Source organism: Aspergillus bombycis (genome assembly GCF_001792695.1).
Source record: "Aspergillus bombycis strain NRRL26010 chromosome Unknown contig00052, whole genome shotgun sequence".
Taxonomy (NCBI): domain Eukaryota; kingdom Fungi; phylum Ascomycota; class Eurotiomycetes; order Eurotiales; family Aspergillaceae; genus Aspergillus; species Aspergillus bombycis.
Window position 1 is genome coordinate 67,662 of NW_019170054.1, and position 12,219 is coordinate 79,880.

General features: G+C 48.8%; 3 protein-coding genes across 3 annotated transcripts; all 3 read right to left on the minus strand.

Moving 5' to 3' along the window:
• Nucleotides 1–72: 72 nt before the first annotated feature.
• On the minus strand, nt 73–2,465 carry ABOM_007435 (Zn(II)2Cys6 transcription factor; the record flags this gene model as incomplete). Its single annotated transcript, XM_022534564.1, has 3 exons — nt 73–334; nt 415–1,211; nt 1,329–2,465. 3 exons carry the CDS (start codon nt 2,463–2,465, stop codon nt 73–75), a joined length of 2,196 nt encoding a protein of 731 aa, XP_022388403.1.
• Nucleotides 2,466–7,845: 5,380 nt separating this feature from the next.
• ABOM_007436 (phosphoribosylglycinamide formyltransferase) lies at nt 7,846–8,624 on the minus strand (the record flags this gene model as incomplete). Its single annotated transcript, XM_022534565.1, has 2 exons — nt 7,846–8,109; nt 8,214–8,624. The coding sequence occupies 2 exons, from the start codon at nt 8,622–8,624 to the stop codon at nt 7,846–7,848; spliced, it is 675 nt and encodes a 224-aa protein (XP_022388381.1).
• Nucleotides 8,625–9,535: 911 nt separating this feature from the next.
• On the minus strand, nt 9,536–12,148 carry ABOM_007437 (RING finger protein; the record flags this gene model as incomplete). The annotated part of the gene is made up of 3 exons (XM_022534566.1): nt 9,536–9,637; nt 9,692–9,967; nt 10,025–12,148. 3 exons carry the CDS (start codon nt 12,146–12,148, stop codon nt 9,536–9,538), a joined length of 2,502 nt encoding a protein of 833 aa, XP_022388402.1.
• Nucleotides 12,149–12,219: the final 71 nt, after the last annotated feature.

The following is a 12,219-nucleotide window of genomic DNA, read 5'->3' on the forward strand; positions in this document are numbered from 1 at the left end:
GGACTCGAGAGTGAGCTTATAGCATTCGAAAGTGTTATTGTAAATGCAGAAGCTTCGGGCACGTAACCCTGTTCATCGGTCTTCTTGTCCCAATGGGGACGAATTATTCGAGCTCGAGGAGTCATCCAAGCTGATATTCCAGAACAATGACCTCATGTTGCGAACACTCTCGCGGAAATTATCACGCGGAGTATTAGAACGTTCCTCCGTCATAGACCGCACCTCTCGGATGATATCCGGATACCCTTCATCGTTAGAGAGCCACCAGTGGTTGACCTCTGGCGACTGCCATACAGTGGCCAATAGCTGCCGGAACTTCGGGGCCATTACATACCTACCGCCCAATGCACGGTCAGTTACCTGGTTTCTGTGGTACCTGTTGCCCAAGGGGAAAGAGATATCAGAATGACTTACCCGTTACGCTCCAACAGCGCCAACCTTTTTCGGCCCCACATGGCATGTTTACTGTCCTTAGGGGCAAACAAGCACGCCATTCCAATACTGTTCTTATATGTAAACATATATCCATTTTCCTTCTCCGGCCACCTCTCAATGGCCTCGATCAGTCGACATTGCTCTAGAGCCAAATGTTGCAACTCGGATGGTGACGATTGTCTCACAGAGAGCAGCGATTGGTACTTATACATCGCTTTGGTGGAATAGTAATCAATCCATGCCACATTCACATCCCACAGCGGGCCCCGATACATGCCGCCAGGGATATACGGGTCAACAATGTCATCTTCTGTCAAAGGTTGTCTGTCTGGATACTGCCAGACAGTGTACTCCGAATTGTGGAATTTCTCCAGGATTTCCCGTACTTTTTCGATGAGCTGGCCGAGCTGGTCATTTTGCAAGATAAACTCGTCAATTGGAATCATCCCGCGCGACAGTTTGGCATACAACGACGCCATCTCCAGCCCGAATCGACGATTGATCGACGCAGCCAAGTTGAGCTGCTTGTCTGCGTCCTCTGGATATATGGCGGCCTGTTGAGCATCGTAGTCTTCTTTCGCGATGTACCATTCCCGGCCCAGGACCATTTCATTTCCGGCTAATATTCCCGCTACCACGTCAAATCGAGCGTACCAAGGAAATATTTGACCATGGAGCTCGTTTGTGATTATGGATTCGGGGCTTAAGAGCTCACGCATCAGTGCATGAGCAGCTTGATGGTGGTCGATCAGGTTTACCCAGTCACCGATGAATTCCTGGTTGATTCCAAATTAGTGTCTCTCCGGGCAAGACAAGGGCGCTTTCGCGGACAGATGAATAGTGGTACAAGGGAGGAAGCATGATAATGGCGGTACTACGATGGTGAAACCTACTTCAAAAGTTGTGAGAACCAAAACGGTGATCAGTGTCGCCTCCGAATGGTCTTCACTTGACGCCAATGATTTCCGTAACATCTTCAAAGCCATGTTGTAATATTTGAGAAACGTATACAGCTTCCCGTTTCCAGTTTGAACGCAATGATGGTACGCAGCGAAGCCGACGACGGCATAGAGAAGGGGGTCATATTGCAGAGCCAATTCGATGAGACTCTGATGGACGAATCGGTGGCTGTCACTCCTCATGAAATAATGCCGTGGGGTCATATACCCCTGATGGAAGGCGAGATAGAAGCGCACATCTTCCGGTAGATGAGCGGCGTTGGGAACTGCGAAGGATTCATAAGGGTTCAGGCCGACGCTGACCGACCGCACACTTGCGGAATCGAGCCTCAACGACGCCTCAGTCGATGGCGAACTGCTAGGCTCCCTATAAGATCCCGGAGTTTCAGAGGCAGCTTGAATTGTGAGTGACTGTTGCTTCGCTTTGCGTCTGGCTAAAGATTGTGCGCTGCGTTTGTTGCGAAGGTCGAGCTTGGTTCTTGTCCCATTCGGACCCGTGGAGGGCGATAAACGTGAACTAGATCCCACGCTGCCTTCTTCTTCCTCGTCCTCATCGGCGATGGGTTCCAAGATGTGTATGTCGTCTGCTTCCACATGGCTAGATGAATCACTCCCGCGCGATTGGGGCCGAGGTGCCTTGGACTTAGCTCCGGAACGGGATCCAGCCGAGGCCATAGAGCCGCTCGTGCCCGGAGTGGGATAGACACAGTCGCGGTTTCCCTTCCGACATCTATCGCAGACGGGACGGGTCTCATCACATTTGATCCGACGGGCTCGGCATGTGAAACAGCCACTTCTGGTGCGCTTGTGCTTTTTCTGGTCTGGGATGGGCTGCAGCAGCGACTGTGACTTCGGAACAGGCGCAAATGAAGCAGGCGGGGCCGTTACTGACAAGCCCGACTGCGAGGGGGGTTGGTTAGGAGGGTTATGCCACAGGGCGACACTCTCCGGATATTGCCCGGGACCCAGGATGGAGTAGGCGGAGAGTGCCGACGGCTCGTTCAGGTGCTGTGACGGATGCAAGAGAAAGCTGTTTAAGGGTGTCTGAGATGGCGGAAATGAGTTTGCCATCGTGACCGAGACCAGGTGAGTTGCATCCAAGCCTTCAATCGGATTGATGTTGACGAGATCGGCATGAAGAGAAATGATCTGATCAACTCAGAGCTCGTCGGCACCGCAGGCTAGGAACTCTGGCCACTCTCATCATCCAGGCGAGGAGGATGTTCGTTGAGAGGGCGGACGGATAGTATTAGGGATTAAATTAAAAATAGTTGATTATATATAATGCCGAAGGGAAAAAAGGGGGGAGGAAGTTGAAACAAGCGTCTTCGAGAAGGATGGGCAAACGGAAAGAAAGGAAGCGGAAAGATGGATGAAGTGGAAATCGTGACTCCGCTGGAGACATCAAGACAACTAAAATGGTCCCGGTCAACAAGCAGGAATGGATATGAATGGCGTTAGTGAGACTGATGGGGAGAGTCAAAAAAAGTCAAATCCAAGGATCACTAGTGTGTATGATCTGGAAGGGGAGGATGGGAAGAAGAGTGGGCAACAGGATAAAAAAAGAAAAAGAAAAATCCATGAAATCAGAAAGCAAAATGGAAAAGAAAATAAAATAATAATTAGGAAAATTAAGCAGCAGCAAGAAGGAGGTGAACCATGACTTCACCACCGCCTCGATTGCCCTAATTGGAATTCCAACCCATCGCGAGTTCCAGCGATGCCAATGACACTATACACACTATCCTATACTATAATATAACACTAAATTCCTAAGACTCCCCTCCCTCTGATCTTCTACTAGTCCATTCTATCGACTGTTTGCCAATTTTAGAGCGTTTCTGACGATGGAGAATCAGCAGATCCCTCATGGCCACCGATAAGCTACGCCTCATGGCTTTATTATGAAGCATGACTTAAACCTCCATAGCTCGCTATCTATCGAACCCATGTGAAGTCCAGTTCATTTCGGAATTGATATAATCTTAATCCTTTTTTTTTTGTTTGCTTTTGTCTTTCACCCTTGATTTCCCCCTACTCCTGTAAGTAGAACCTCCTTGCTTTTCTAATGCACCATATATAGTCATCTTGTCAGTCATTGCAGGAACCACCCGAACTCCCCTCGGACAGTCTGGGGCACCGGAATGACTTTAGATATGAGCAGATGAAAATGGGACCCATACTATGGGGCAGAGACCCAACGCTATCTCACTAGTGGCTTTGGGTTGGTATGTGCGGCTTTGGCCTTGGGAAACATGCATAAGATGATTCATGAGTCAAAAGTCAAAAACAGAAAAAGGGGGTCCTCAGTCTGGGAGAAAAAAAATGCTAATACCAGACTAAGGGTTACGGAACAGAAAGTACAAAAAAAGAAAAGAAAGAAAGAAAGAAAAACGAAAAAACAAATGGGTTCCTGGGAGGTGGTCTTTGCTTTTCTTCCTCTTATGCAGAGAAGCCAAGAAAGACTGGCGCACAATTCACCGTCAGCCACCATATGTGCCGTTACTTTTGCCTGTCCTCTCTGGCCTCTTCTCTTTTTCTTTCTTCCCTTTTTTTTCTTTTTTTCTTTTTTTCTTTTTTCTTTTTTTTTTCTTGTTTTCCCTTTCTCCACTCATGATGCAGACAAGTCATGATGATGTCTCCTCGGAACTTACGGGCGAAATAAAGACCGACTTAATTCCTTTTAGTTCTTCGTGTTCATTGGTAGGAAATATATTAATCGTGTTCTATCGATTCCCTTCTTTTCCTGCCTTCAGTAACCAGCCATGCTGATCCCGAATGAAATCAGCCACAATTCGAGTTAGACCGAGAATATACGTGCAGGACAATCGAGTCAAAAAGGTTAACCATGACCCAAGGCAAGGTTCAGATGTAGAAAAAAAGAAAAAAGCAAAAGAAAAGAGAAAGAAAAAGAAAGAAACTGTTGAAGAGGCCGCGGAATTAAGTCCCGGAAGTTGAGCGCTGATTGGTCTGATTAATCCAGGAATTGTAACATGGAGCCCCATGGAGACTGTGGGTAGTGGTGGTGGTGGTGGTGGTGGTGGTCATGCAACCGAGCTCATGTTAGGTCGATCTATACTGTTTCTGAGCTTTCAGATCAGTCAGCCCATCCGTCAGCGGAAGAATTCCAAACACGAACGCCGTGTGAAAAGGGCTGTGTTAGGGGACCAAGAGACCTAGTGGTCCCCGACCAGATATGGCCATGTCTGCCAAGGCTTGTCCAGCTTCATGTACCTGTGCCCTAGGAATGCCGAGCAAGTGCCGTTGATGTCTTCCAGCTCCAGAACATGATTCAAGTTGCTGCAGAGCTTGACGCCGGTAATTTCCTGTCCGGGTACAAATCTTACTGGCAGCTTGACGATCTATCCCCAGCAAATAGCAGTTTTATTCGATTTTTTATTTTTTATTTTTTATTTTTTTTATTATTCTTTTTTCCCTTGGATGTCTGGCCCCTTGGGAACGCCTCCCGGTCGTTCTGCAGCACGCGGAGCACTCCGCCCAACCTTCTTTCTCGGGGAATGTTGTGGATAATAAGTTACAAATGCCTCGTAGAACCATAGCATCTAAAACGAATTCATCCATATTGCCGTTCGCCGCGTCGGCAAATATGAAACTGACCCTTTGTTGAAACCAGTACTATCTGGGCAGGATTTGCCGACGTGCTGTTCCAGTAGTGGAGACGGAAAAGAGGATTAGTCCTACCGACTTGGGGCATATGGTGGTTCGGTGGAACAGCCTTTTTGCGCACCGCGTTCCATCAACCAGGCTCATAGAAGTCAATCTTATGACCAGGGTATCTGACAGCCGTTGTGGTCCTGGTTAGGCATGCCACACGATCTGTACCGCCCAGTGCAAGTGAGACATTTGGTGAACGGTGTTTGCATCCTGCCTGTGCATGTGGTTGGTTGTGCGGAACAGCTGCATTTGATCGCCAGGGCGATCACCGTCCGCTGCAGGTCAACTCATGAGGCTATCAAGAATCATTCATGAAGTCGACAATCTAGGCAACCACATGAGGTCCCGTTTGTTTGATTAACCGTGATAAATAGTTTTGGTCGTGGAAGTTCCAACGGATGGGATGGAAGGGAACTTGACCCGCCGAGGAAGCAAATCGGCATAATCGGACAAGACATCCGTTCCTGATCGACATCGAGGGTTTTGACAGCTTTTCTCTCTTTCGCTCATGCTCGACCCAACCCACAGGCCAAAGTTTCGTGCCGGGGACCAGTCTAATTAGCAGGGGCAAATGGAAATTGTTCATTTCCCTTATGCGTCGTACTCCGGCGTATTCGTTCTATCCGTTATTATGTACAGAAAATGGAAATTTTCTGCACAATCCGCCCTACCCTATCCACTTTCTTCGTATTTGTCTATCTTGCTAAATGAAAGTTGCAGTTACCAGCTCGTCCTCTCTCATTTGGTCGTTCTCCTTTCTCCTCTTGTGCCTCTTCCAGGCTTGTAGAGGTTCTTGGCTAGTGCTCGTGACGAGGGGATTGGACCCAAGTGGGACGATATCTTCACAAACCCGCAATAATAATAATAATAATCATAATCATAATAAAAAAAGAAAGACAAGAATGAAAAAGGAAAAAGAAAAAAAATGGTCCCAAATTATCCGAGTACTAACGAATTGACTGGCGTGGCTCTCTGCCGAATCCAGTGAAAATAGTACTAACCAAGGATTGGAAATGGGGACCATATGGCCCAAAAGGAGGTAATTGCTCCTGTGGGTAGGCTGCCCGTCACTTGGAAGACAGAAAAGGATTTGCCTCTCTACTCCGAAGGGAATTGAGCAACATGTCCAGTCGGGGGTGGACAATCCAGACAACTACCACTCACATTCCCTGGGTACCAAACTAAGCGCTTGACTATCTGTTGTCTACCTATGGTGACTCCCCAGATGGGGAAAAGGGATCCATGGAAGAAATGAATTAATTGTTTGGGGACCATTCCAGGGCCGTGAGCGATGGACCCAACGACCTCCTCCGTACTGAATGGCTAGGACATCCATACCTCGATAAGTATGCACATTGCACATGTCCCGACTCCCGACGGTCAAAAGATACCGTACTTCTGTTCCGCTTTGGTCTTGGGGGCCCACGGTCTCGGATTGTGGCCCTCTCCAAACTCAAAGTGACTACCTTGCTGTCTAGTCTGCTTCCTGGCACGCCTGATCAGCTTCGAATGAGGTTTATCCCGGGTTGCCTCGATCCACGGATGGGATATTATGACGCACAGGTACCTACGTGGCCAGCGATCTGAAACAAAATGCCCAGGGAGTCCAACTCTGGGAAGAGGGCCCAAGCCAGCACAGTTGAAGCACAGTTCAACCAGGTAACACTGGGAGGCTTGCTGAAAGGGGAACTGACTCAACTGATACCATTAGCTGGGGGGGAAAGCAGGGGAGAAAGGACGGGGAGAAGCGGGGATGAGAACTGGATCAGCTCCCAGACTGTCGTGCGCGTGACGATCCAATGGCCCCCATATCACAAATCCGGTGGCTTGCAGCTGGCTCATTCCGATGGGGATTAATTTCTGGCGCTCAATCTCTGTCCCATCCGAGAAGCTCTCGGAAATGGCGACTAACCCTCTAGGAGGATATCAGCCAGCCATCAACCACTTAGTGCCGGCCTACTATCCAGGGTAGATCCTCATAGGATATGCTCAGGCTTAGCTTAGATGCAGGCCAACCGTTGAGGCCACATCATAGGCCTAACCACACACACCCCCCCTTCCGAGTCTGGCCCTTAATTACCTTGGGTTGAGTGGCGGAGTCTCTCTAATCCACTATGAGATCAACTCCGAGAAAGGCGGAATACTAAAGTATTAGATCACTGTTTTGGACGAGTCAAACTGTCAGAGTCGTTCAAAAGTACTTCTCACTAGCTTCTGATCTAAAAGATACTCGATATGTTGAATCTGTGGAAACTATGGTATGACAAGGGCCAGGTAAGGGCATACTCATAGGGCCTGAGGTACTCCGTACATACTAGTAGCCATCCCAATAGAGTATAACGTGATCTGCATTCATTCCACGACAATAAAGTCCCAGAAGGCCTTCGTCCACAAGACCAGTCACACAGTGGCTCAGCGTTGGACAGATCTTAGCTTAGGTACTAACAGCCATAGAGGAGTAAATTTGAACTTTGAATCCGATTGATCACCGCCGACAAAAGTCTACGAGTCATTTCATACCTTCATTCGGATCTTTTGGAGGGGGTTAAAACTTTAATCACAAGGCGTCCACCTGGAAAACTTTTCCATTAGCACATCCGGAGACCACGTATGCACTGTATAAACTAAGCAGTAACCATACCGCCAGGCCCTTGCTATCATGCAATGCTTAATTGAAACCATAAATTATTGTCCCGAAGAGTATAGCTGTGACTCGTCATCTTAGACCAGACCGCTTCTTTTTTGTTGTTTCTTAGCCCTGCTGTGGCAACCTCATTCATGCTTCCGTCGAGCCACGTTTCTTTTCCTTTCTTATCTCATCGACTGTAAGCTGCACCCCTTCAATCACAACCTCCCATTCAACAGCATGGACCTTTTCTTCAAAATGTTCAAGATCTTCATCCTCTCCCTTGACGAATGGGATCTCTCGTACAACTATCGGGGTGCCCATATCAACCTCAGAGATCACCTTGTGAATCATTACCCCTGTCTTGTCGATCTTTCCTTCTAACCAGGCGGCATGGGCCCGCTCAATTGCATGCTGCAAGGGTTTGCAAGTTAATCATATCATTCCTCGAGGGGCGTATCCACAACTTAATAGATGTAGCGGGGAAGAATGCAACAAGGGGAATATAGAGAACATACCGCTCCATTGAAAGCCCCCGGCAACGCAGGGTGAAGGTTAATGATCTTAACCTTAGCCGTCTCCAGTGGCTCTAAGAACCTCGGTGACAGCACATGCATGAATCCCAGACAAGCTACCATGTCCGGCTTATCAGCCAGGACCAACCTCGCCAGCTCCGCATCATATTCCTCCCGAGCCGCCTGAATGCCCTCTGGTGTCGCAGGGTGCTGCTTCTTATATTTCACAAGGTTGTGGTAATGTGTAGGAATGCTCGCACGTCGAGCACGTTCGAGTCCAAATGCGTCTTTGCGGTTCGATAAGACTCGGACAATGTTCACCGGAAGTTGTCCCGCGACTGTCTGGTCGATTACGGTTTGGAGGTTTGAGCCATTGCCTGATATCAATACAGTGAGTCGAATCGGTGTATCCATCTTGGATATAATGTATAGGTATGGCTGGAGAAACGGAGAATAGGAAGCGTTGTCGGGATTGCCGATAACGATTGGTAACAATTCCTGCTAGTTAATTTCTGCCCAACTCAATTGATCCAGGTAAATTTATAATGTAAGTATGTTAGTCGAGCGGACAGAGTAAGCTTGCAGGCGATGGAAAAAAAAAAGTCACCACGGAGCGAAGATAAGCTTAATCTTTCCTCTCAACAACTGAGAGGATCAATAGATATAGTTTGGTGGGGTCGAGGAAAGATGTGGGCTGAGTCAGCAGCTTGTTGAAGAGGGGCAACAGTTCGGTTTCCAGTTCGACGCATGCGGGGCATCTGGATTACTGTAGGTATTGCAGTACGTACTACTAGTAGTAGTAGTGTAGTTGGCTGAACACGTAATGCCTGAATTATAGGGCGTGTACTGCGTTCCTACTAGTAGTATTACAATGATCTCACATTCACAATTGTGAGCCACTCAAGTCTCTCTTTCTCTACCTCACCACACAGTATGTTACAACTACTGAATTAGTGTCTTATAGTAGAGATTTTAGCATTTCATACCCATGTCATATCAGAAGGTACAGGAGACATAGATGATGAACCCAGTGTTCTGGCAAAGTTAAGAGACCATTCCGCGTCATTCTATCCGTTGTCTCACCATCCAGCCTTTATCAGCCCCAATATCAACAGCCAAAATTAAGAACAGAGGAAATAAATAGGCTCCAGGAAGAAGTATGCAGAAAAGAGAAACAAAATGCTGTAATGGATATCCTCGGTGAAAACAAAAAAAGAAGTTCGTTAAGCTATGAAATATGCGCTTCATGCAAATCTTGGGTGATAACCAATGCAAATTGGTGGCAGCGGGACAGATGATCGTTAATGTGGGCAGGAAAACGGCAATCAAGCAGATGACGTGTTTTCTGGGGTGTGATCTGCATTCGATGTCTCGGCTACGCCCTGACCTCTGCATAGAGGGCAAGAGTTGCGACCAGTTGTCAACCACTATAGAATATGTTAGTTCTGCAGAAAAGGCTCAATATAGATGTGTCGACAAACCTGATCTATGCAATCTCGGTGGAACACATGCGCACATTTGGTCAATTGCCGGAGCTCTTCAGCAGCTTCGTAATCGCTAAGACAGATCAGGCATCGATCCCCGTCGGGAATTTGAATGGCGCCAGCACCATCCAGGGCTTCCGCAACAAGAGAGCTACTATATTCTACAATACGGTATACTCCACCCGCCGAAGTGAGGTCCTCCTGCGTGGCAACCGGAGGCTTCACTGGACCAAGGAGAGACGAGAGTAGAATCATGTCTTCATACGTTGGGTTCTAGTATTTAGGTTAGCTTGAGTTCTATGGGCAAGGGGAGGAACATGTCATCCTTACATCGGTGAAGAGACTTGGTGTCGCAAACGCAGGGTGATTTTCGGAAAGGTTTGTTCCCACGACATAGATCAACCAGCTTCTACCTGCAGGAGAGGGAGCATTGTCTGGTTCGACAACACCATTGCGCCTGACCGCACCAGCGCCTAGGTCACGATGGCGGACATACTCAGAATCACTACGACGTCGTTGACGGGATACGTTGAATGGAGTGTTACCATCAGCAGGTTCAGCTGGAGGCTGCATAGTCCGGTGTTCGTTCAGTTGCGGCAAGGTGCTTGGGGACCTCACCGATGCAGAAGATGTTCTTCGGCTTGGAGTTGAAGCACCCGACGACACGGCTGAAAGCCCGGGGTCAGCAGGCGTCGATGGTGGAGGGTGAGGGCCAGGAGGGCTTTCAGAGACAATGGAAGGGAGAGATGAGAGGGGACCACGACTCCCAGTATCAGATAGCCTCCTTGACGGACTCCGATGTCCGACTTGCAGGGGAATATCTTCATTATTATGCGTAGTACTAGGACCTCCAGTTTGATGCCGACTAGGTATAAATCTTGGTCGTCCTTCAGCGCGTGCTGTGAGGTTAGGACCGTTGTCTGGATTCCGTGGTAGACTTCCTGGTGACAAGAACGGTAGACGGAGCAACGTATCCAAGCCGGGTCCAGGGCCTGGATTCTGCTGGTCATTGCCGGGACTATTACCTGACGGGACAGACCTTACTCCCACAACAACCAGGGTAACAGTACGTCCTTCAGGTCCATCCGTGGGGTTCTCAACATCCATCCCATCTGCGCCACTCTCTGGAGCATTCGTGGCTGTTGCAGATCGATTTGAAGTTGCTGAGGGTCTTACGCCATCTGAATTTGCAAATCGGAACACTCGTAAGAAATTGACCGGAGTTGGCGCTCCGTTCTCCCCAGAAGCGGCTTGGCTATCACCTGCTGCCTGCGCGGAGGTAGCGTGTTGTAAACTCTGTATAAAGTTTTCTAACGAATTATCGAGACCTTCGTTGCCAAGGGCTTGAATATTAGGCATTACAGGGCCAGTTGTGCCAGAAAGTTGGGCAGCAATGGCAGCAGCCGCCAGTTGAAGGACACGCGAGAGCGGTGTCTGCTCCTCCCGCCGCAAAACTCTAGATGGGCGTGCTCGCAACAGATTTGGGAAGTGCCGCAAGCCAGTTGGGCTTTGTCCAGACTGCAAAGACATGGGAGAGACGGGGCGGGTGTGTCCTATAGCAGGCTCCACGGAATCGAGTTCATGGGGTTCATCAAAGTCCATCTGACTAGTCATTGGCCCTGGTGGAGGGAGGAATGTACCTGGAGTGTCGTCAGGTATTGGCCCCATCGAATGGCGTATATCTCCGATGTTCTGATCAGACATGTTTGTAGACGGTTGGCCGAACATCTGCGTGATCGGACCCGAAATTGAATTTCTAACGCGATGCAACCGAGCACTTCGACGCCAAGAACTTCTAGTTGTCTCCAGTGTATGATCTGAGGTAGGGTCGAAAAAAGTAGGAGAGTGGGGAGCATCCGAAAGCAGTCCCGGATCACTACGTGGAATGAAATAGGGACCACGGGCAGAGCGTCGTCGAGAGATACCTCTTGAGCTAAGCGAGCTAAACGGACTAAAACGACTGCTGCTATGAGCGACTTCTGATCTTGGTATCGACCTTGATACGATTCCGTGTCGATGAGCGTGGCCCTCGGCAGGGGTTTCTTCTTCGCTGCTAAGAAGGCCACGAATAACTGAGTTTGGCAGAATTCTGGATCCCAGCCTTGACATCGTGGATTGCCTTCTTGCTGCCATGCGGGCGAAGATCGCAGACCGATACTCCCGCTGAGTTGGTTCATATTGTGGCCCATTTTCTTCTTGAATGCTTCCCATATGTCCTATACCGCTCGATTGCTCCTCGGCCGGTCGCCATGTCTCCCCGCCTGAGCTGGCTTGATCCGGTAGCATATCGCCATTATCCGCCCCTCGTTGGGGCCTAAACACCCCGTTTTGCTCCAAGTTGTGATCGTTGTTCATATCCCTGTCCCTATCCCTATCGCGATGACCACGGTGTATGAATGACAGACGGTTCGAAGGACTGTTGTGGCGTTGATGCGTAGAGGAAGATTGTCCCATAGTAACAAAATGAATGGTCAGGACGTGGCGCTAGGATTTATAAACCGCCTAGTATTGCCATCAGCATTTGA